The 24583-nt window shown below is 38.2% G+C and overlaps 1 protein-coding gene across 5 annotated transcripts in view; it reads left to right on the plus strand.

Moving 5' to 3' along the window:
- RUNDC3B (RUN domain containing 3B) overlaps nucleotides 1–21646 on the plus strand; it is a gene marked incomplete at both ends in the record, with an annotated part of 153899 nt that extends 132253 nt beyond the window's left edge. For all 5 annotated transcript variants that reach the window (XM_082632762.1, XM_082632760.1, XM_082632758.1 and 2 more), the window contains 2 exons: nucleotides 5372–5490; nucleotides 21501–21646. In XM_082632762.1, the coding sequence (XP_082488888.1) occupies nucleotides 5372–5490; nucleotides 21501–21646 (265 nt within the window). The remainder of the gene's footprint in view (nucleotides 1–5371; nucleotides 5491–21500) is intronic.
- Between the last annotated feature and the right edge of the window lie 2937 nt (nucleotides 21647–24583).

A 24583-nucleotide genomic window follows, 5' to 3' on the forward strand; every position in this document is an offset into this window, starting at 1 on the left:
GTTTCCATACAAATTGTGAAATTTTTTGTTCTAGTTCTGTGAAAAATGCCAGTGGTAGTTTGATAGGGATTGCATTGAACCTGTAGATTGCTTTGGGTAGTAGAGTCATTTTCACAATGTTGATTCTTCCAATCCAAGAACATGGTACATCTCTCCATCTATTTGTATCATCTTTAATTTCTTTCATCAGTGTCTTATAATTTTCTGCATACAGGTCTTTTGTCTCCTTAGGTAGGTTTATTCCTAGATATTTTATTCTTTTTGTTGCAATGGTAAATGGGAGTGTTTCCTTGATTTCACTTTCAGATTTTTCATCATCAGTATATAGGAATGCCAGAGATTTCTGTGCATTAATTTTGTATCCTGCAACTTTACCAAATTCATTGATTAACTCTAGTAGTTTTCTGGTAGCATCTTTAGGATTCTCTATGTATAGTATCATGTCATCTGCAAACAGTGACAGCTTTACTTCTTCTTTTCCAATTTGGATTCCTTTTATTTCCTTTTCTTCTCTGATTGCTGTGGCTAAAACTTCCAAAACTAGGTTGAATAAGAGTGGTGAGAGTGGGCAACCTTGTCTTGTTCCTGATCTTAGTGGAAATGGTTTCAGTTTTTCACCATTGAGGACGATGCTGGCTGTGGGTTTGTCATATATGGCCTTTATTATGTTGAGGAAAGTTCCCTCTATGCCTACTTTCTGCAGGGTTTTTATCATAAATGGGTGTTGAATTTTGTCGAAAGCTTTCTCTGCATCTATTGAGATGATCATATGGTTTTTCTCCTTCAATTTGTTAATATGGTGTATCACGTTGATTGATTTGCGTATATTGAAGAATCCTTGCATTCCTGGAATAAACCCCACTTGATCATGGTGTATGATCCTTTTAATGTGCTGTTGGATTCTGTTTGCTAGTATTTTGTTGAGGATTTTTGCATCTATGTTCATCAGTGATATTGGCCTGTAGTTTTCTTTCTTTGTGACATCCTTGCCTGGTTTTGGTATCAAGGTGATGGTGGCCTCGTAGAATGAGTTTGGGAGTGTTCCTCCCTCTGCTATATTTTGGAAGAGTTTCAGAAGGATAGGTGTTAGCTCTTCTCTAAATGCTTGATAGAATTCTCCTGTGAAGCCATCTGGTCCTGGGCTTTTGTTTGTTGGAAGATTTTTTATCACAGTTTCAATTTCAGTGCTTGTGATTGGTCTGTTCATATTTTCTATTTCTTCCTGATTCAGTCTCGGCAGGTTGTGCATTTCTAAGAATTTGTCCATTTCTTCCAGGTTGTCCATTTTATTGGCATAGAGTTGCTTATAGTAATCTCTCATGATCTTTTGTATTTCTGTAGTGTCAGTTGTTACTTCTCCTTTTTCATTTCTAATTCTATTGATTTGAGTCTTCTCCCTTTTTTTCTTGATGAGTCTGGCTAATGGTTTATCAATTTTGTTTATCTTCTCAAAGAACCAGCTTTTAGTTTTATTGATCTTTGCTATCGTTTCCTTCATTTCTTTTTCATTTATTTCTGATCTGATTTTTATGATTTCTTTCCTTCTGCTAACTTTGGGATGTTTTTGTTCTTCTTTCTCTAATTGCTTTAGGTGCAAGGTTAGGTTGTTTATTCGAGATGTTTCCTGTTTCTTAAGGTGGGATTGTATTGCTATAAACTTCCCTCTTAGAACTGCTTTTGCTGCATCCCATAGGTTTTGGGTCGTCGTGTCTCCATTGTCATTTGTTTCTAGGTATTTTTTAATTTCCTCTTTGATTTCTTCAGTGATCACTTCGTTATTAAGTAGTGTATTGTTTAGCCTCCATGTGTTTGTATTTTTTACAGCTCTTTTCCTGTAATTGATATCTAGTCTCATAGCATTGTGGTCGGAAAAGATACTTGATATAATTTCAATTTTCTTAAATTTACCAAGGCTTGATTTATGACCCAAGATATGATCTATCCTGGAGAATGTTCCATGAGCACTTGAGAAAAATGTGTATTCTGTTGTTTTTGGATGGAATGTCCTATAAATATCAATTAAGTCCATCTTGTTTAATGTATCATTTAAAGCTTGTGTTTCCTTATTTATTTTCATTTTGGATGATCTGTCCATTGGTGAAAGTGGGGTGTTAAAGTCCCCTACTATGATTGTGTTACTGTCGATTTCTCCTTTTATGGCTGTTAGTATTTGCCTTATGTATTGAGGTGCTCCTATGTTGGGTGCATAAATATTTACAATTGTTATATCTTCTTCTTGGATCGATCCCTTGATCATTATGTAGTGTCCTTCTTTGTCTCTTCTAGTAGTCCTTATTTTAAAGTCTATTTTGTCTGATATGAGAATTGCTACTCCAGCTTTCTTTTGGTTTCCATTTGCATGGAATATCTTTTTCCATCCCCTTACTTTCAGTCTGTATGTGTCTCTAGGTCTGAAGTGGGTCTCTTGTAGACAGCATATAGATGGGTCTTGTTTTTGTATCCATTCAGCCACTCTGTGTCTTTTGGTGGGAGCATTTAGTCCATTTACATTTAAGGTAATTATCGATATGTATGTTCCTATTCCCATTTTCTTAATTGTTTTGGGTTCATTATTGTAGGTCTTTTACTTCTGTTGTGTTTCTTGCCTAGAGAAGTTCCTTTAGCATTTGTTGTAAAGCTGGTTTGGTGGTGCTGAACTCTCTCAGCTTTTGCTTGTCTGTAAACGTTTTAATTTCTCCATCAAATCTGAATGAGATCCTTGCTGGGTAGAGTAATCTTGGTTGCAGGTTTTTCTCCTTCATCACTTTAAGTATGTCCTGCCACTCCCTTCTGGCTTGTAGAGTTTCTGCTGAGAGATCAGCTGTTAACCTGATGGGGGTTCCCTTGTGTGTTATTTGTTGTTTTTGCCTTGCTGCTTTTATGATTTCTTTGTGTTTAATTTTTGACAGTTTGATTAATATGTGTCTTGGCGTATTTCTCCTTGGATTTATTCTGTATGGGACTCTCTGTGCCTCCTGGACTTGATTAACTATTTCTTTTCCCATATTAGGGAAGTTTTCAACTATAATCTCTTCAAATATTTTCTCAGTCCCTTTCTTTTTCTCTTCTTCTTCTGGAACCCCTATAATTCGAATGTTGGTGCGTTTAATGTTGTCCCAGAGGTCTCTGAGACTGTCCTCTGTTCTTTTCATTCTTTTTTCTTTATTTTGCTCTGCAGCAGTTATTTCCACTATTTTATCTTCCACCTCACTTATCCGTTCTTCTGCCTCAGTTATTCTGCTATTGATCCCATCTAGAGTATTTTTTATTTCATGTATTGTGTTTTTAATCGATGTTTGATTCATCTTTAGTTCTTCTAGGTCCTTGTTAACTGTTTCTTGCATTTTGTCTATTCTATTTCCAAGATTTTGGATCTGGGAAATAGAATCTTGGATCATCTTTACCATCATTATTCTGAATTCTTTTTCAGGTAGACTGCCTATTACCTCTTCATTTGTTAGGTCTGGTGGGTTTTTATCTTGCTCCTTCTCCTGCTGTGTGTTTTTCTGTCTTCTCATTTTGCTTATGTTACTGTGTTTGGGGTCTCCTTTTTGCAGGCTGCAGGTTCGTAGTTCCTGTTGTTTTTGGTGTCTGTCCCCAGTGGCTAAGGTTGGTTTAGTGGGTTGTGTAGGCTTCCTGGTGGAGGGGACTAGTGCCTGTGTTCTGGTGGATGAGGCTGGATCTTGTCTTTCTGGTGGGCCGGTCCACGTCTGGTGGTGTGTTTTGGGGTGTCTGTGGACTTTTTATGATTTTAGGCCACCTCTCTGCTAATGGGTGGCGTTGTGTTCCTGTCTTGCTAGTTGTTTGGCTCAGGGTGTCCAGCACTGTAGCCTGCTGGTCGTTGAGTGAAGCTGGGTGCTGGTGTTGAGATGGAGATCTCTGGAAGATTTTCGCCGTTTGATATTATGTGGAGCTGGGAGGTCTCTTGTGGACCAGTGTCCTGAAGTTGGCTCTCCCACCTCAGAGGCACAGCACTGACTCCGGGCTCCTCAATTTGGGATGATGTGTTGTCTATTCATGTATTCCGCAGATGCAGGGTACATCAAGTTGATTGTGGAGCTTTAATCCGCTGCTTCTGAGGCTGCTGGGAGAGGTTTCCCTTTCTCTTCTTTGTTCTCACAGCTCCTGGGTCTCAGCTTTGGATTTGGCCCCGCCTCTGCGTGTAGGTCGCCGGAGGGCGTCTGTTCTTCGCTCAGATAGGACAGGGTTAAAGGAGCAGCCTCTTCGGGGACTCTGGCTCACTCAGGCCGGGCGGGAGGGAGGGGCACGGAGTGCGGGGCAAGCCTGCAGCGGCAGAGGTCGGCGTGACGTTGCACCAGCCCGAGGCGCGCCGTGCGTTCTCCCAGGGAAGCCGCCCCTGGATCCCGGGACCCCGGCAGTGGCGGGCTGCACAGGCTCCCGGAAGGGCGGTGTGGGCAGTGACCTGCGCTCGCACACAGGCTTCTTGGCGGCGGCAGCAGCAGCCCCAGCGTCCCACGCCTGTCACTGGGCTCCGCGCTTTCAGTCGCGACTCGCGCCCGTCCGTGGAGCCCCTTTAAGCAGCGCTCTTAATCCCCTCTCCTAGCGCACCAGGAAACCAAGAAGGGAGAAAAAGTCTCTTGCCTCTTCGGCAGCTCCAGAGTTTTCCCGGACTCCCTCCCGGCTAGCTGTGGCACATTAGCCCCCTTCAGGCTGAGTTCTCGCCGCCAGCCCCAGTCCTCTCCCTGTGCTCTGACCGAAGCCCGAGCCTCAGCTTCCAGCGCTGCGCGCCCCGGCGGGCGAGCAGACAAGCCTTTCGGGCTGGTGAGTGCCGCTCGGCACCGATCCTCTGTGTGCGGATCTCTCCGCTTTGCCCTACCCAGGTATGTGGGGAGTTTCTTGCCTTTTGGGAGGTCTGGGGTCTTCTGCCAGCGTTCAGTAGGTGTTCTGTAGGAGTTGTTCCACGTGTAGCTGTATTTCTGGTGTATCCGTGGGGAGGAAGGTGATCTCCGCGTCTTACTCTTCCGCCATCTTACCCGGAAGTCCTAAGTTATGTCAGTTTTGCTTCTGTATTAGGAGAGATGTAAGATTTTCTGCACATTTGACAATTGATAATGACCAGAAGTCCCTATTTCTTAGCTAACTTGATCATCAAAAATTGGTGTAAGGAATTAAATTTGTTTGACATGTTGTTTCTCTTTTCCTTTTTTAGTGGATTAAACAGACCTCCAAAGAGGGTGGAGGGAAAAGGATAATGGAGATTCTATTGCCGCCATGATAAAGACAGTTTAGGGCGGAAATTGGGGGAGAAATTAACCAGAAACTCAATAAGTTGGAGAAAACCATTAAAGAATATCTCTAGAAATACTTTATTGTGAGAAGAAGGTAAAGTTATTTCACCCTTGTTTTACAGAAAAAGTTGTCAAAGTCTTGACCAGTTATCAGCTGAAGTTAGCCTTTCTCAGACTTCACTGGATCCAGGTCAGTCACAAGGAGATGGAAAACAAGACACATTAAATTTAATCAGTGAAGGTAAGAAAAAAAAAATCTATTTGAAAATTACTTTTTCCTGAACTATACATATTTTGGTTGCAGAGGATTGCTAAAGAATAATAGTGACATTTCTGTGAAGCATGCTAGGAATTAAGCTGCCATTATGATTAAAAATAGTCTGCTCTTGTCTTTTTCTCATGTGTTTGTAGCTAACCTTCTCCAAAGATATTCTGTAATTGTTACCTTTATTTCCTCACTTCCTGTATTCTTTTTTACCCACTCCAGTTTGGCTTTTGTGTTTCTACCACTTATTAAAATGACTTTTCTCAAGGTGATCAACCACTGCAGTAGTGCTGACATCGGTCCTCTGTCTTCATTGTTTTAAACTTCTCAGCAGCTTTGATCCAACTGATCATTTCCTCATTCTTGAGTCACTTTTGGTACTTCATTTTCTGAGTATTCTGAAAAACTTGGGGAATAAACATAAAAGAGTTTTTTTTTCCTGTTACTGCTTTCAGCTGTGTTCTAACCACCCCTCTTTCCATTGGGTTGCATCTTCCTAAACAACATATTGATCCAATTTCATAAGTTTTCAGGCCTCTTTCAATTATATGATCACATTTCAGTTTCTAAGACACAGTCTATTCTTTTTTTTTTTTTTTTTTTTTTTTGCGGTACGCTGGCCTCTCACTGCTGTGGCCTCTCCCGTTGTGGAGCACAGTCTCCGGACGCGCAGGCTCAGCGGCCATGGCTCACGGGCCCAAACGCTCCGCGGCATGTGGGATCTTCCCGGACTGGGGCACAAACCTGTGTCCCCTGCATCAGCAGGCGGACTCTCAACCACTGCACCACCAGGGAAACCCCGGTCTATTCATTTTTAAACTTCAGTAAAATAGCTGGTTCAAAATCTTTTCTTCCCGTCCCCCCCTCTCCCCCAGTATAGGCTAGATCTATTACTCTAGCACTTTGGATTGGACAACTGGTGCTGATATGATCTCATGCTCACATACTTTACCTCTCCTTCTTCCCAGTTCCACACCTGCTGGTGTGTGTGAGGGCTGGGGAAAGACAGACAGTTCCTTACCTCAGAGGAAGTGTATTCCTCTATGCCTCCTTTCTTCTCTGTCTTCTCCATTGCAATAAATGACCACCATAGGCGTTATCTTAGACACTGCTCTTTCCCCTTATAACTGCAAGTCAGTTCATTAGCATGTCCTGTCAGCTTCCCATACAACACGTGCTGTATACATTGATTCATCATCTCCATTACTACAAGTCTAGTCTGGGCCACCTGGGTCAAGCCTCTTGGATGGACTGCTTTCGTCCCTCCTTCCTGCCTCCTCACAAGTCATTCTCCATGTAGTGAACAGTGATCTTTGAAAACATAAATCAGAATCTACTATACACCCCCCTTCAAATTCTCCAGTCGCTCTCAGTGACAATCAGAATAAAATCCAAACTGCTTATCTTGGATGGCTCCCTTCATAGTCTTGTCCTTACCAGCTTCTGCCTCGTATCATACCATTCTTTTGTTTGTTCTCTGCACCACAGCAAACTGACCTCCAAACTGTTCTTCCAAGCTGGTTTCTGCCTCAGCTATCTTTACACTTGCTTTTCCCACTGCCCTGAAACTACTTTCTTAAGGTCTTTGCACGGTAACTTCTTTATCAGGTCTCTGTACAAATATCAGCTCTTTAAAGTAGTTTTCATTGGCCGCCACACCTTAATTAACCACCCATGTCAATGCCCACCCCATCCCAGGCACCTTACCATATTGCCATACACTATATTATGAGTCTTGTCTATAACTCCCCACTAAAATAGAAGCTTCATGAGGGTAGGGTATCTATCCATATTTTCACCAGCATATTATTAGAGTCTGACTCATAACAGACAACCTAAATATTTGTTGATGTAATAAGTATATAATGAATAACTGTCATAGAATATGAGGAACAAGTTACAGGTAGTATAAAGTAAAAATTCAATTAACCAGAAGTCTCAGGCAATGGGAAAATTGTGATAAGATGAATTCTGCTTCCTTTAAGATGGTTGTTGAAATGTTCTCAAAGGGCCTTAATCTGTTTTACTAGCTTAGTAAATAGTATATATTGACTACAGATGTATCTTTTTTTTTGATGATGTGGATAATAAAAATAGCATATCAGAGTGTCTTAGTGGCACTAACGTAAATGGGAAAGAGTAAACTGATTGTCATTATTTAGAATATGTACATTTAAAAAAACTAATCCATACTATGAGTGGATTTCTTTGTGATGACTTTTCATATAAAAATACATTTATTTAGGATTTTAATCTCATTTCTAATTATGTGCATTTTAATATCAGTAAGACAAGATTAATAATGAATATTTTTATACTGTAAACACAAATGTGGGACTTCCCTGGCAGTCCATTGGTTTAGACTCTGCGCTTCCACTGCAGGGGGCACAGGTTCGATCCTTGGTCGGGGAGCTAAGATCCTGCATGCCGCGTGTCATGGCCAAAAATAATAAAATTTGTTTAGAATAAAGAAATGTATGGAGGAGGAGGGAGGGATGAGTGGGTGGAACATACAGAATTTTTAGGGCCATGAAATGGCTCTGTATTATACTAAAATGGGGGATACATGTCATTATACATTTGTACAGCTCACAGAATATACAACATTAAGAGTGAACCCTAATAGGGGCTCTGGGTGATAATTTTGTGTTCATGTAGGTTCATCCATTGTAACAAATGTACACTCTAGTGGGGGTGTTAATAACAGGGGAGACTATGCATGTGCGGGGGTAAGAGTTATATGAAAACTCTCTGTACCTTCATGCTCAGTTTCTTTGTGAACCTAACTACCCTAAAAAATAAAGTATATATACATACATATATGTATGTATACATATATATATATATATAAAGTACTGGCTTTAAGAATTCAAGCTGGTTCTTCAAAAGGTAAACAAAACTGATAAACCTTCAGCCAGACTCATCAAGAAAAAAAGGAAGAGGGCTTCCCTGGTGGCGCAGTGGTTGAGAGTCCGCCTGCCGATGCAGGGGACGTGGGTTCATGCCCCGGTCCGGGAGGATCCCACATGCTGCGGAGCGGCTGGGCCCGTGAGCCATGGCCGCTGAACCTGCGTGGCCGGAGCCTGTGCTCCGCAATGGGAGAGGCCACAACAGTGAGAGGCCCGTGTATCGCAAAAAAAAAAAGAAAAGAAAAAAAGGAAGAGGCCCAAATCAGTAAAAATCAAAACTGAAAAAGAAGTTACAACTGACATCACAGAAATACAAAGGATTATGATAGATTACTATGAACAACTGTATGCCAGTAAAATGGATGACCAAGAAAAAATGGACAAATTCCTAAATGTACAATCTGCCAAGACTGAACCAGGAAGAAATAGAAAATAGATGAATTACCAGTAATGAAATTGAATCAGTGATTTAAAAACTCCCAACAAACAAAAAGTCCAGGGCCAGATGGATTCACAGGTGAGTTGTACCAAACATTTAGAGAAGAGTTAACACCTATCCTTCTGAAACCATTCCAGAAAACTGCAGAGGAAGGAACACTTTTGAACTTATTCTATGAGGCCAGCATCATCCTGCTACCAAAACCAGACAAAGATATCACAAAAAAAGAAAATTACAGGCCCATATCCCTGATGAACATAGTTGCAAAAATCCTCAACAAAATACTAGCAAACCAAATCCAACAATCTATTAAAAGGATCATACACCTTGATCAAGTTGGATTTATCCCAGGGATGCAAGGATTTTTCAGTATCCACAAATTAATCAATATGATACATCACATTAACAAAATGAAGAATAAAAACCATATGATAATCTCAATAGATACAGAAGGATTTTTTTATAAAATTCAATATCCATTTATAACAAAAACTGTCCAGAAAGCAGGCATAGTGGTAACATACCTCAACATAATAAAGGCCATATATGACAAACCTGCAGCTAACATCATACTCAGGGTGAAAAGCTGGAAGCATTTCCTCTAAGATCAGGAACAAGGCAAGGATGCCCACTCTCACCACTTTTTTTTTTTTGCTGCGTTGGGTCTTCGTTGCTGTTGTGGGCTTTCTCTAGTTGCATTGAGCGGGGGCTACTCTTCGTTGTGGTGCTCGGGCTTCTCATTACAGTGGCTTCTCTTGCTGTGGAGCACGGGCTCTAGGCACACGGGCTTCAGTAGTTGTGCACGGGCTCAGTAGTTGGGGCACACTGGCTTAGTTTCTCCGAGGCATGTGGGATCTTCCCGGACCAGGGATCGAACCTGTGTCCCCTGCATGGGCAGGCGGATTCTTAACCACTGCACCACCAGGGAAGCCCTCTAGAAATTTACCTTGAAGATATATACTTAAGTAGTACAACTATGTATGCACAAGGTTATTCTGTCCACTTAGTGTTCGTTCACATTCTGTACTTTTCCCGATTATCACTTTAAGGAATTTCTCTAGCTACCTCCTTTTTAAAATTCAACTTTTTATTTTGAGATAATTATAGATTCACATGCAGTTTTTGTTTTGTTTTGTTTTTTTGCGGTACGTGGGCCTCTCACTGCTGCGGCCTCTCCCGTTGCGGAGCACATGCTCCGGACGCGCAGGCTCAGCGGCCATGGCTCACGGGCCCAGCCGCTCCGTGGCATGTGGGCTCTTCCTGGACCGGGGCACGAACCCGCGTCCCCTGCATCGGCAGGTGGACTCTCAACCACTGCGCCACCAGGGAAGCCCCACATGCAGTTTTAATAAATAATACAGAGAGATCCATGTACCCTTCACCCAGTTTGCCTCAGGGGCAACATCTTACAAAACTGTAGAACAGTATCACATCCATGGAACTGACAGTACAATCCACTGATTTCAGACAGATTTACATGTACTCAGTAGTGTGTATGTTTTTAGCTCTGTGTAGTTTTACCACATGTGTAGGTCCGTGTATACCCCACCATAGTCAAGACATGGACAGTTCCATCACTACAAGGATCCCTTGGGCTGCCTTTTTATAACCATACCCACCTCCTTCCCAGCCTTGCCCTATCTCTGCCCCTTCCCTAACCCATGGCAAGCACTAATCTGTTTCCTATTACTGTAATTCTGTCATGAAATTATGAAGAATATTATATAATGAAATCACGAGGAGTGCTGAATAAGTCCGATAGTATATGGACTGTTTGGATTGGATTTTTTTTACTCAGCATAATTCCCCTGAGATCTTTCCAAGTTGTTATGTGTATATTCATTCCTTTTTTATTGCTAAGAATATTCCATGGTATGGATGTACTATATCATTTTTGTTTTGTTTCTGAACCAGTCAATGAGGAACATTTGGGTTGGTTTACATTTGAGGGCTGTAAAGCTGCAACTATTGGCTGAATGTTTGTGTCCCCCTAGATTCCTATGTTGAAATCAAATCTCTAGTATGATAGTATTAGAATGTGGGCTTTGGGTGGTGATTAGGTATGAGGGTGGAGGCATCATGAATGGGATTAGTGTCCTTAAAAAGAGGCCCCAGAGAGCTCCTTTACCCCTTCAGTCATGTTAGGACACAGTGAGAAGACTGCTGTCTGTGAACCAGGAAATGGACCATCACCAGACAGTGAATCTGCAGGCACCTTGATCTTGGATTTCCCAGTCTCCAGAACCGTGAGAAATAAATTTCTATTGTTTATAAGCCACCCAATTTATGATATTTCTGTTATAGCAGCCCAAAGGGACTAAGCTGCTATGAACATTTGTTTATAGGTTTTTGTGTGAACTTAAGTCTTCATTTCTCTGGGATAAATACCTAGGAGTACCGTTGCTAGGTTGTGTGGTAGTTGCATGTTTAGGTTTTTAAAAACCTGCCAAAATATTTTTCAGAGTGACTGTACCATTTTGCACTCCCACCAGCAATATATGAGTGATCCAGTTTCTCCACATCCTTGCCATCTTTAGGTGTTGTCACAATTTTTAATTTTTTAATTAATTAATTTATTTATTTTTTTGCGGTACGCGGGCCTCTCACTGCTGTGGCCTCTCCCATTGAGGAGCACAGGCTCCGGACGCGCAGGCTCAGCGGCCATGGCTCACGGGCCCAGTTGCTCCGCGGCATGTGGGATCTTCCCGGACCGGGGCACAAACCCGTGTCCCCTGCATCGGCAGGCGGACTCTCAACCACTGCGCCACCAGGGAAGCCCACAATTTTTTATTTTAACCATTGTGATAGGTATGCAGTAATACCTCACCATGGTTTTAATTTGCATTTCCCTGATGTCAAATTATGTTCTTCATCTTTTCACGTGCTTATTTGCCACCTGTATCGTCTGATGAAATATCTCTTTGTGTCTTTAACCTGTTCTCTAATTGAATTACTTTTTTTAACTCTTGAGTTTTCAGAGTTCAGTAGATAATTCTAAAATTGATACACTCAAACTTGATGGGTAAAACTATACATTTTTTCATGCTCTCGCAACATAGGTTACTCTTTCAAAAAATATTAACTCTTGAGGAAAAATATTTTATTGGAAGTTCAGCATTTCTTTTCCTGGCCTTTTCTTATATTGCATTCCAGTAAAAATAAAAAGAAACTTTTAAATTAAAAGACATTCATGACATTATCCCAATTTTATAATATTATGTATACCTACTTTTCTGTTTGAATGTAAGCTGGATGGTAAGTTCATTAAAATTTCTTTTGTGCTTTGCTGCACTGATATAATGAACATGTCATTTTTACAAACATAATAGATGTGTTTTCCCTTCTAAAAACAAACACTGGAAGTCAAATACATCAAATGTATTTTTCGAAGTGGTTAATTTAATGCTAGAACTGTAAATGATTGTTACTTTTACATATTTTACGCATTTTTAGTTAAAAGTGTTATTAACATCTCCGAATGAAGAGTCTTAAGAAATAGAGATTTGATACTTACTACTTGAAAAAAAGAAATTTATCCTTGTACTCTAAAACTTGGTTCAAGCAGAAAAACCTTTTATGCCTTTATATAGTCCCTTACATTTCCTCAAGGCTATATTTTAATGAATGGTATAGTAAAAAAGGTATAAAACAAAAAGCAATTCTATATTCCTACTGATTATTAAAAGAATTTCAAAAAATTCGTAAGTTAAAATGCACCATAATTGTTGATAGGAAAGGTGAGAAGTCATTTTTCTCAAGAATCATGTATTAAGCCCTTCTTATGTGACAAGTATTATGCTAGAAACTACTAGCAGTTACCATATTTTATCAAATCTAATCAGATGCCTTAGGTTTTAAGATACACTCATTTTATGTACCACCAAAAAAGGGGGGGGGAGGGGCGGGGAGGAAGGAATATGCCAACAATTAAACTATAACACATTGTCTCCATATCCTGTAGCACTTTTGTTTCTCTTAAAAGATCTTTTAGACTTTTAAAAAACTGTTTTATTATAATTCTCATAACATAAAATTCACCATTTTATAAAATAAACTTTTTTAAAAAATTCACCAGTTTAAAGTGTACAATTCAGTGGTGTTTAACATATTCACACTGTCTAATTCCAGAACATTGCCAGTAAAGAAACCCTGTTGTACCTACTAGCGTTCAGTCCCAATTCCTCCCTCCCCCTCCCTTTGGGTAACTACTAATCTACTTTCTGTCTCTTTGGATTTGTCTATTCTGGACATTTCATAAAATGAAATCATACAATGTGTAGCTTTTTTTTTTGGTCTGGCTTCTTTGGCTTAGCATAGTATTTTCACAGTTCTTCCATGTTGCAGCATTTATCAGTGCTTCATTCCCTTTTATGGCCAGATAACATTCCATTGCACGGATATACCACAATTTGTCCATTCATCAGCTGGACATTTGGATTGTTTCCACTTTGGGGCTTTTATGAATACTGCTGCTATGAATATTCATGTACAAGTTTTTGTGTGAACTGTAGTTTTATTCCTCTTGGGTATATAACTAGGAACCGAATTGGCTGGATCATATGTTTAACCTTTTGAGGAATTGCCAAACTATTTTTTGAAGTGATGGTACGTACCATTTTATTTTATTTATTTATTTTATTTTATTTTATTTATTTATTTATTTATTTATTTTTTTAATTTTTTATTAGTTTCTGCTTTATAACAAAGTGAATCAGTCATACACATACATCTGTTCCCACATCCCTTCCCTCATAACGTACCATTTTATAATCCCACCAGCAATTAGGGTTTGTTGCTCAATACCCACAGCAACACTTATTATTGTCTGTCTTTTAATATAGCCATCCTAGTAGGTGTGAAGTGGAATTCCATGGTTTTGATTTGCACTGCCCTAATGAATAATAATGTTGAACATCTTTTCATGGGCTTATTGGCCATTTGTATATCACCTTCAGAGAAATGTCTACTCAGATCCTTTGACCATTTGAAGATTGTGTTGTCTTTTTTTTTTTTTTTTTTTTTTGCGGTACGCGGACCTCCCACCACTGCGGCCTCTCCCATTGCAGAGCACAGGCTCCAGACGCACAGGCTCAGCGGCCGTGGCCCACGGGCCCAGCCGCTCCACGGCATGTGGGATCCTCCCGGACCAGGGCACGAACCCGTGTCCCCTGCATCGGCAGGCGGACCCCCCACCACTGCACCACCAGGGAAGCCCCGTTGTTTGTCTTTTTATTGTTGAGTTGTGATAGTTCTTTGTGTATATTCTGGATGGTAGACCTTTATCAGATACACGAATTGCAAACATTTTCTCCCATTCTGAGGCATGTGTTTTCACTTTCTTGCTAGTGTTCTTTGACTCACAAAGTTGTAAGTTTTGACAAAGCCCTATTTATCTAGTTTTTCTTTTGGTTGCTTGTGCTTTTGGTGTCACATCTAAGAAACTGTTGCCTAGTCCAAGTCATACAGGTCTATACCTATGTTTCCTTTTAAGAGTTTTATGGTTTTAGACCTTACATTTAGGCCTGTGATCCATTTTGAGTTAATTTTTTGTATATGGTGTGAACTGAGGTTCCAGTTTCATTCTTTTGCATGTGGATATTGAGTTGTCCCTGGACCATTTGTTGAAAAGACTATTCTTTCCCTCACTGAATGGTCCTAGAACTCTTATTGAAATCCATTACCCCTACATGTATGGGTTTATTTCTGGATTCTCATTTCTATTCTCTTGGTCTATGTGTCTGTGACATTGCCGCATTAATCTTGCTCCATACCACACTGTCTTAATTACTGTAGCTTTGTAGTAAGTTTTGAAATCAGGACATGTGAGTTCTACAACTTTGTTCTTTTCCAAGATTGTTTCAGGTATTTGGGGTCCTTTGCCTTTCCATATGATTTGAGAATCAACTTGTCATTTCTGAAAAAAAGGCAGTTAGAATTTTGATGGGTATTACATTAAATTTGTAGATCAATATGGGAAACATTGCCATCTTAACAATATTGTCTTCCAATCCATAGAAATAAGGGATGTTTTTCCATTTATTTTGACCTCGAGTTTTTTTCAACACTATTTTGTAGTTGTCAGTGTACAACTCTTGCATACTTCTGGTTAAATTTATTCCTAAGTATTTTACTTTATTCTTTTAGGTGCTATTGTAAATGGAAATGTTTCTTGATTTTATTTTCTGATTGTTCATTGCTTCTTTTAGACTTTAAGCATAGGTTTTAAAAGTTAATTTCACTCCTCTGTATCTATAGAAGGGAAAATAAAAGTGAATTCAGTTGTCAAGAACTTCTTCATGTTCAGAGTCCATCTCTTCTGAACCATTTCTTAATCAAAATTGTCAGTAGCTATGTCTTTCCTCACGGTATCATCCTCTGTTCCAACAGTGAACCGTTTCCTAAAATAGTACTCCACTGCTGTAGGGATTTTCTTTCAAATTATCAACAAGTATCCTGCACATTTTTAATGCAGACACTTTACTATTTGCCTTAGTTTCATTTTCTTCCTCAGTTAGATCAGATGCTTCTGAAAGTTAAACAGTGTCTCTTCAAAGACCATAGGAATTCCATGATAAACTGATGTTTGACATCTTAACAGAAATCCTGCATGATTCATCGATCAGTCACATCAATTGCCTATGCTTCAAAATTTTTTATCTATTCTGAGGGGTTTCTTCTGCCTTCAATTACATGCCTGGCACGTGAACAAGCAGTTCTTTTGCATGTGTCACGAAGCTTCATCAGCTTCCCTGATTTTTCTCTTTATTACAGATTTCTTTTTTTCACAAGCACTTTTATGCTGTTTTACAAGAAATTATGAATTGTACTGATTCCTGTAATGCATATTTGTTTTACTAATATGAAACTTATATCCTGCTGTCTGTTTTCATGCTTTTCTATGAACAAACTCTTACTTTTAAGGGCAAATTATACTACAATGTTTTTGAAGGCGTTTTAAGCGACATATAAACACAAGTAACTCAAAGTGATATCAGTACAAATACCTGTGACTAAGTTCATGTACGTTCATGCAAAAACAACTATGTCACATCTCCCTCTTGGCTAGCTACAACCACAACACACATTGGTTCTAGTATTTTGAAATTCTATTGCATAAAATGATGACCACCCATTTTCTTGACTGTTGATCTCAAAAAAGGTAACGTCGTCCTTGCACAACAGTTTAATATAACATTTTCTCTATATTTATGGGTATATGATAGTGGCTAAGTAATCTCTTTAGGCATTCCTTAAAATTAGGATATGTATTTACTTCCTCTTCATTTCTTCATTGACCCCTTTTCTCCCTACTCCAGACTTCTCTTCCTTATTATAATGTTGATGATCTCCCCATTCACTTATCAGTTCTCATAATCTACTGAATCATTCATGGCTCCTCCCACCTACATTTTGCCTTCACCAACTCCTACCAGTTTAACTTTCTGAAGATCTCTACACATGTTCCATTCTTTGTGTCCCTTCTACTGCTAACATGGTTCAGGTAGCTGCCATAGCCTTCTTACTGGTTTCACTATATCCATTTTATTTCCCTCAAAGTCATGTTTCACGTCCTCAAGTATTTAAAATACAAACTAAGCATGTAATTCCCTTATGTAAAAGTCTTCAGTGGCTCACTTCCGTCTAAGAGTACGATTAAGAATGTAGTCTCTGGGCCTCCCTGGTGGCGCAGTGGTTGAGAGTCCGCCTGCCGATGCAGGGGATACGGGTTCGTGCCCCGGTCTGGGAGGATCCCATATGCCGCGGAGCGGCTGGGCCCGTGAGCCAAGGCCGCTGGGCCTGCGCGTCCGGAGCCTGTGCTCCGCAACGGGGGAGGCCACAACAGTGAGAGGCCTGCATACCGCAAAAAAAAAAAAAAAAAAAAAAAAGAATGTAGTCTCTGAATTTGGAGACTTGATTTCAAGTCACAACACAGATGTATTGTTATGGTTACAACAAGATCCTTTCCAGGCTCCTTAACATCAACTCTCAAGTCTTCTGTGGCCTTTGTTTATTCTTCTAGTCTCAGTTCTTGCTTGTAGCTCCCTGTACCTTGGGTGCTGATTCTTCCCGCTCTGCCTTTGTTCATGCTGTTCCTCTGCGGAGCCTCTTCTGATTTTTGCCTCCTTGGGCATGAATGTCCACTAGGGTTCAGTTCAATGGTCACTTTTTCCCTGAAACTTCCCTAATTACCCCCCAACCCATACCTTCTGATTTGGTTTGGACACTTGTCCTTTGAGCTTCCATAATACCCTTTACTTATTATTCTTATACTTACTGCATTTGATTATAATTTTCTGTTTGTGTTTATTTCTATCATATACTAAGTTCCCTATGGGTTTTATCACTTCAGGATAGAGGACACATAGAGAATACCCAGTAAATTGGGCTGAATGAATGACTTCTAATTTAATAATGTTTGTATTAGTACCATCTGAAGACTTGTATAGTTCAGACTGCATATCAAGACATTTAAAACAAAACTGATCTTTCTTGGTATAAAACAAAAATCCATTTTCTGCTCCTGATGACTAACTTATTTCTGCTAGGAACTACCACTCTCCCAGCCATCTGGACTAGAAAGTTTCATTGACCTTGACAAGTTCTTTCCTCCCCATATCAGTAAATTGCTTTCAAAATATCACTATTAACTCAGATTTTAACATGCTTGTTATTTTTAATTGACTGTAGTAATTTTACATGCATTTAGGTCTATGCATATATGTATACATTAGCTGCTGTTGACATTGCAACAATATTGAAGAATATTTTGGAATAGTCACCTGTCATCCTCTACCTTAATACAGTTTTGCTTATTTCCTTTTATAAGCATAGTTGCATAGCTGCAATCACAATGAACATAACCATTTTGGATCCTTATGCGCCTTTTTAAAATGTTTTATTTTTAAATGAAGTGTTGGAATGAAGCTGCTTTTTGGATTCCTTGAGGGTGTCACACTACCCTGCAGGCTCCATAGCATCAGTATTTTCAGAGGTCAGCTGTAGGTCTTTGAAGGCTGGGATCTGTAGATACCCCCATGCTTTCCTGGCTATGCCACTCAGCTCTGCTGTATGGTTTGTTTCCTTAAGGCATAGCTGAGGACTTCATGTACCTTGCCTTCTTTCCCCACTCCCACTTTTTGTTTTGGGTAATTTCAAACCTACAGAAAAAGTGAAAGAAAAGGAGAATGAACACCTATATATGCTTTACCTAGATTTGCCAATCGTTAACATGTCACCACACTGCTTTATCTTGCTCGTGTGGGCACATGCTCCCTCCGTTTACTCATGTATCTGTGTTTTCTGTTTTGCTCAACCATCTGAAAGTAAATTGCAGATACCATGACATTTTATCTGTAAATACATCAGCAAGTATCTCCTAGGGATAAGGATGTTTTCTTATAAAGCCACACCATTATGACCTCAGGAAATTTAACCTTAGTACAATATTACCTGATAAGTATTGAATGTTATGATTTCTCCACTTTTCCAGTAATATCTTAGTTTTTTTTTTTTTTTAGGTCCAGTCCAATCAAGGATCCCACAATGCATTTAGTTTTCAGTCTCTTTGGTGTCCTTTCATCTAGCAGAGCACCCCCCCCAACTTTTCTTTTTCTCTCACTTGACATTTATATATTTTAGGCACCCAAGCCAGTTGTTTTGTTAAATGCCTGACAATTTAGATTTCTCTGATTGTTCATTGCTATCATATTCAAGTTAAACATATTTGGCAAGAATACAACATGAATAATGGATCTTTTTCAGTGTGTCTCATCAGGAGGTCACTGTCCTTTTTGGACACTGAGAGACCCTTATGAAAAAGATGGCCCCTGTGTCATTTTGACATCCTGGTAGTCTGTCACGGCTTCCTTGCTCTGTGTAAAACAAGATGTTCTGAGTTACTTCAGTATATTTCATGCCCATACCCAGGATCAGCTATTTCTCCAACAAGTCCTGCTTCCTTACACTAGAAAATGATGTTAGAGAACATAATCTGGGCCATAGGGGTGCCTGTTGTGACTGAATTGGTCATTGTTTCTAACCCTCTTCACTAGACAGTTAGGAATTTTTTAAAAAGAAAAATGTACCTTAAATTTATCTTATTTTGTAATTCACACATAAGAGTCAAGGTTTCCATGTACTTGATTTTGTATTTTTATATCTTATGATGAAAATATTGGTTCCTAATTTATAGGAACATAATTTCTTATTTGCTTTTTCCTATTATATGTTTTAATTTCAAGCTAATAGTATCTATATTACTAAAATAGGGTAAGTTAAAATAGCTTAAGATTTGTTTTTAATTATTTTACCTTGAGAATATATCCCAGAGTCAAAGTACTATGTTTAAACTTCACCTCAACTCTGTTCACTTCTACTTTCGTAAGTAACCGTTTTTATTTTTAAATTATCTTTCTATTGACGTTTAAAACATATGCAAATTCAAATAAATTCATATTCCTTTTTAAGATAAAAGGTAACGTACTATGCACTATTTCGCACTTTGCTTTTTCCACTAAATAGTATATCCTGGAAATCATGACACAGCAGTACATAGAGATCTTTCTCATTCTCTTCTACAGATGCATATTACTCCACTGTGTAACTATGTTAGACATTTAGATTCAGTCTTTTGCAATTACTGTGTTATAATCTTTATATTTTAAAAATATGTGTAACCTAAGTATATACTCTCAAAGAACTGAAAACAGGATTCAAACAGATACTTGTGTGCCAGTGTTTACATCAGCATTATTTCCAGTAGTCAAAAGGTGGAAACAACCCAAATGTCCATACAGATGAATGGAGAAACAAAATGTAGTATATACATACAATGGAATATTACTCAGCCATAGAAAAGGGATGAAGTTCTGATACATACAACACGGATGAACCTTAAAAAACATTATGCTAAGTGAAATAAGCCAGACACAGAAGGGCAAATGCTGTATGATTCCACTTATAAGAATAAATCTAGGATGGGCAAATTCATAGACAGAAAGTAGGTTAGAGGTTTCCAGAGACTGAGGGGAAGGGGAGAATGTAGAGTTACTGTTTAAAGAGGGTAGGGATTTTTTGTTTGGGCTGATGAAAATTTTTGGAAATAGCGGTTGGTGATGGTTGCACAATACTATGAATGTAATTAATGCCATTGAATTGTACATTTAAAATGACTGAAATGGCAAATTGTATGTGACATATATATTTACAATAAAGAAAATAGTTATATATACATACATATGTATATGTAATTAGTAGTAAATCTCTTTAAAACATTACAGGTCAGTAATGAATTAGAAATTTGGGAGAGACTATCCAAAGCAGTTGAGTTCCTGGAGAATTTAGCAGGAACTCTAGAGCTCATTTTGGCCTGAAATAGGTCTCTAAACTTAGACATTAAAAGGGTTCTTGAAACATCTGTATCTTTTGATCCTGACATAAGATGATAAAACATTTGAAACCTGAATGTGACAATTACTCTTCCATATCTTTTCCTAACCCGTTGTATTTTCCTGTATTTTTTAGTCAGCAAAACTATGAAGTTAACATTGTCATCTTTTGGTACCTGTTCTCATTTTACAAAGGAAAGAACAGGCTCAGAGAAGATGCCTTTCCCCAGGTCACATAGCTGTAAAGAACACAGGAGTTCTTTTGTGTCCCAGTGCAGTTCTTACTGAATTATCATTAATTACATAATTATTTAATGAGTGTCTACTGTGTGCTAGCACTGGGAATATAATAATGAACACAACAAATTCCATGTCCTTTCTCAGAGTCTATAGTTTAATAAAGGAGAGAGCCCCACAGTTATCATACAGTATGACAAAGTGGGTTAAAGTATTAATACGACAACTATGAGAACAGTGCGGAGGGACTGTTTGAAATAATATATAATATTCAGAAACATCTGATATCTGGTTCAGTTTATACTTCTATAACCACATGAATAAAACCTAAGCTTTCCATCTTCTTTGGAAAACCGCTAGTTTTCAAAGACCTTATTAGCCTTTCACAGCCTCAAACCAGCCACTTATCGCTGGTATTTGCACACTGTGGGTTGAAACTTATTCAGCTCTGGAAAGAACTTGTTTTCCCCGGCTGCGGAAACAGATCTGCCATTCCTCCTTCATGGGCCTACTGAAGTCCAGCACTGTGTGACAATACTCCTGATGCAGAGTTGGTGCTGAATAAGTGTTTATTCAGTAAGTGAATAAAAACTTTCCAGATCAAGCCCTCCAACTGAATTGAAGCCATTCTGCTTCTGCTGTATTACGTTACCTACACACGGACTTCCTGGTATTCCTGTGGCCTGGGCACTGGTATTGTTACTTTAATTTTTTGTTATTCTTTACTAATTGAATATGATCATATTCTCCAAAACAAGGTAAACTTTCTTGTTCCAAAACATCTCAAACTTCCATATCTAGAACTTTTACAAGAAGCACAAATATTCCCTCTATGTTTTATAAGGGTACCATTGAAACTACTGAAAGATCAAACATGTTAACATATAGGTGTTTGAGTTTATAGATATGCTTGTACTGTTTTGTAGAGTATGTAAGGTTTTAATGGTTTTAGGATCTTTTTGGTATTATGCTTCAAGGGAAATTAAATATTTGTTATTTTATCCTAATTTTCAGGTAAAGAAGATACTCCCTCATTACTTGGTCTCTGTGGGTCTCTAACATCAGTGGCAAGTTACAAATCTCTAACAAGCCTAAAATCTAATGACTACCTTGCAAGTCCTACAACAGAGATGACAAGTCCAGGTCTAACTCCATCCTGAAAAATTTTATGTAAAAGCCAAAAGTTTTTATGTTGCAAATGTTCTATTTATGTAAGTTTGACTGCTGGGAAAACATCTGGAATTTTATATTGTTCTGGCACATGTCTGGAATTCTGTCGCTTATATTAGAGAGTTCAGTCCACTCCATGTAAACAAAATGACTCTGCCACTTTTCATTTTAAAATGCCCATATTTGTCACTGAGGAAGTTTAAAAATGAATAGGCTTAAAAAAAACTTTCAGAGATCCTCTAAGTTAATAATCCATGGCAAGTTGTACATATTTGTTACTCAGCTGATTTTCATATATTTAAGCGTGTCATAATTGCCAGAGACCGAGTTCGAGGTTTTATTCTAGAGACTTAAGCTAAGTATTTTCTTTTGCTCTTTTATTCAGTGATTAAATTTTCTAAGAGTGAGTTACTTCATTTTTCATGAATTTCTTCCCAAGTTCTGATATTTAAATGCCTTGTCTTTAAAGTGAAGAGAAAGGTTCTTAGCTGCAGTTTCACAGTGGCTTATTCAGTTTTTCTTTATCATTTGGCATCAACCTAACATTCCACTTAACATTTTATAAATTTTGTAGGATGTGTCGTTAGGCAGTTACTAAATTTGTTAGGGTCACAGGGAAAGTATTTTAGACCATTAAGGTAAAGTGAATACATTTCTTGTTTTTGTTTTTCCAAGATTTTCTTTAAAGTTTATCGATTTCAAAATTGATCAAATTTATATCTCATAAACTGGAAACATTTAAAAATGTAGAACAGATGTTGAAAAAGTATTTTATTAGGAAAGAGTTCAAGTTCATTTAAGGATCTGAGAAGCTTTTAAAGTAAGGATCAGTAGGCTAATCACCATACTTAACAATATGTCTGACATCCAGTGCTGTTTTTCTGCCTCATATGCAAGAATGAATTGTCATACATGCTTTACAGCTTGTCATTAATCATACCATAATCTCATTTTAAAATTGATGTTAATGTTAAAAATTACTCCACTTCTACAGGTAAAAAAAAAATTTTTTTTTAAAGCCATGAGCCGTCTTTTAAATTTTTGCAAATTTTGGAACAACTGTACATTTGTCCCTAAAAATTCCACCATATTGAAAGAGAAAATGTATGAAGTATATTTTCTGTAGTAAGTAATATGAGGAAAACATGATCAGCTGTGCCAAAGAAGTTTTATACATTGTTTACATGAAGAGGCTACTACAGTACTTATTGGGGACTTCATATGCTATTTTTATTTGTTAACATTACATTCAAACTTAGTAACTTTGACATATAGAATGTTCCTCCTAAAATATTTGATTGAGAGGAGACAAGAAGCCCTTGTTACAGTCATTCTTTGTATTAGAAATGTGGGAGTGTGGTGGTTCTCTGAAATATTTAGAGTTTTACGCTCATCATTTGGGATTTAAGATAATAAACAGTAACAAAGCTAGTCTTATAGGTAAGACCATTCAAACAGTGTCATTTCAGGGACAAAGGAGGCCTGAAATCCCTTAAAATAAATTACCTTAGATGTACCAGAACATATTCAGAGCTTTATTCCTTTAGCTTGAGGCTTTAGTACTTGCAGTAATGCAAATATTGAGAAATGGTACCTTTATTCTTAATTCTGTACACACTATTGTGAGTGAGAGGTACCTAAAGCAATCTGTAAGCAGCACGGGGGAACAGAGGAAGGTTGAAATGACGGTGGAAACCTTGGGAGGAGGGGATGAGAACGGCTAAGGAGGGGCCTCAAACGTTTTAGGCTAGCCTCAAGCACTATTGCCGCTTTCCTAACACCTATCAGAATGTTTGAATGCTTCCATTCATGGTCCACTCTCAAATGTCATTTATTATCCTTCAGTAATTAAAAAATCAGTTAAATGTTTTCCATACATTTTTATAATATAGAAATACAAGGTTCCATAATTGATCAAGTTTTTCAGATTTGCCTAATGTGTACAGTAACTTGTGCATCTTAACATGCTGCTAAATGCAGATTTAAACATGACATCTGAGGATAATGACTTTTTCTCCTTTCTTGGAGCTCTTGGTATAAAATTCATCTGCTAATGTGACTTCAGGTTTCTACACAGTTCATTTCACACTAGTTGTAGAGGTAGTTTGTTAATGTTTGCATGAGGTATGTCTCAATCTTTAATTTTAGGTGGTAGTGTTTCTTGTTCACACACCCTCCCCTAAATAGAATGCTGAACTATATGCTACTATTTCCATGTGTATTTTGTTGCCTTGATGTACGATACTTGTTGCACGTATATTAAACATTTTGTACCATGCAGTAGCAGTCTTATTTTTTCCTTGACAAAAAGTTATTTTATTCAAGATGTACAGTGAACTTTCAACAAACGTGGTAAGTGTATATTAACACCTAAAATACTAATATGAAAATGGTTTCGGAGAAATCCTCATTTCATATCAAATTACTTTTTATTTTTTTAAAAATGACATGATATGCTTTAAAGCTGACAACATCTGCTGAAGTGGTACAGTACAGTAGTGGTTTTGGCAGTGTTCTGATTTTATTATGTAACAACCATGTTTGTTTTCTCACCTGTAAAATGGAAACATCACCATCTTCTCAACACCTGCCTGATGGCATCAGGATGTCAACATTAAATAAAATCATATGTATAAGTTCTTAAGTGGTAAGTACCAAATACAGACTACCATTAATTATGATTGACAGAAACCTTAAAAATGCAAGTAGACTCAGCTGGTTTTTATTTAAGTCATCTTTATTAGATTTACATACAAGTTTTCAAGTGGTTAAAAATGTTTCTCAAATTTACAACTTATGTAAATTCTTTGTTAAATTTCCTATTGTTGGTTACAGTTTCTAGTTTTGATAAACTAATACATTGGATTACCTTGGAAATGTCACATGACTGCTTTGAACATCAGGGCTCCTTATTTTTTTTAAACTAG

This window comes from Mesoplodon mirus, assembly GCF_964341445.2.
Source record: "Mesoplodon mirus genome assembly, chromosome: 9".
NCBI classification, from domain to species: domain Eukaryota; kingdom Metazoa; phylum Chordata; class Mammalia; order Artiodactyla; family Ziphiidae; genus Mesoplodon; species Mesoplodon mirus.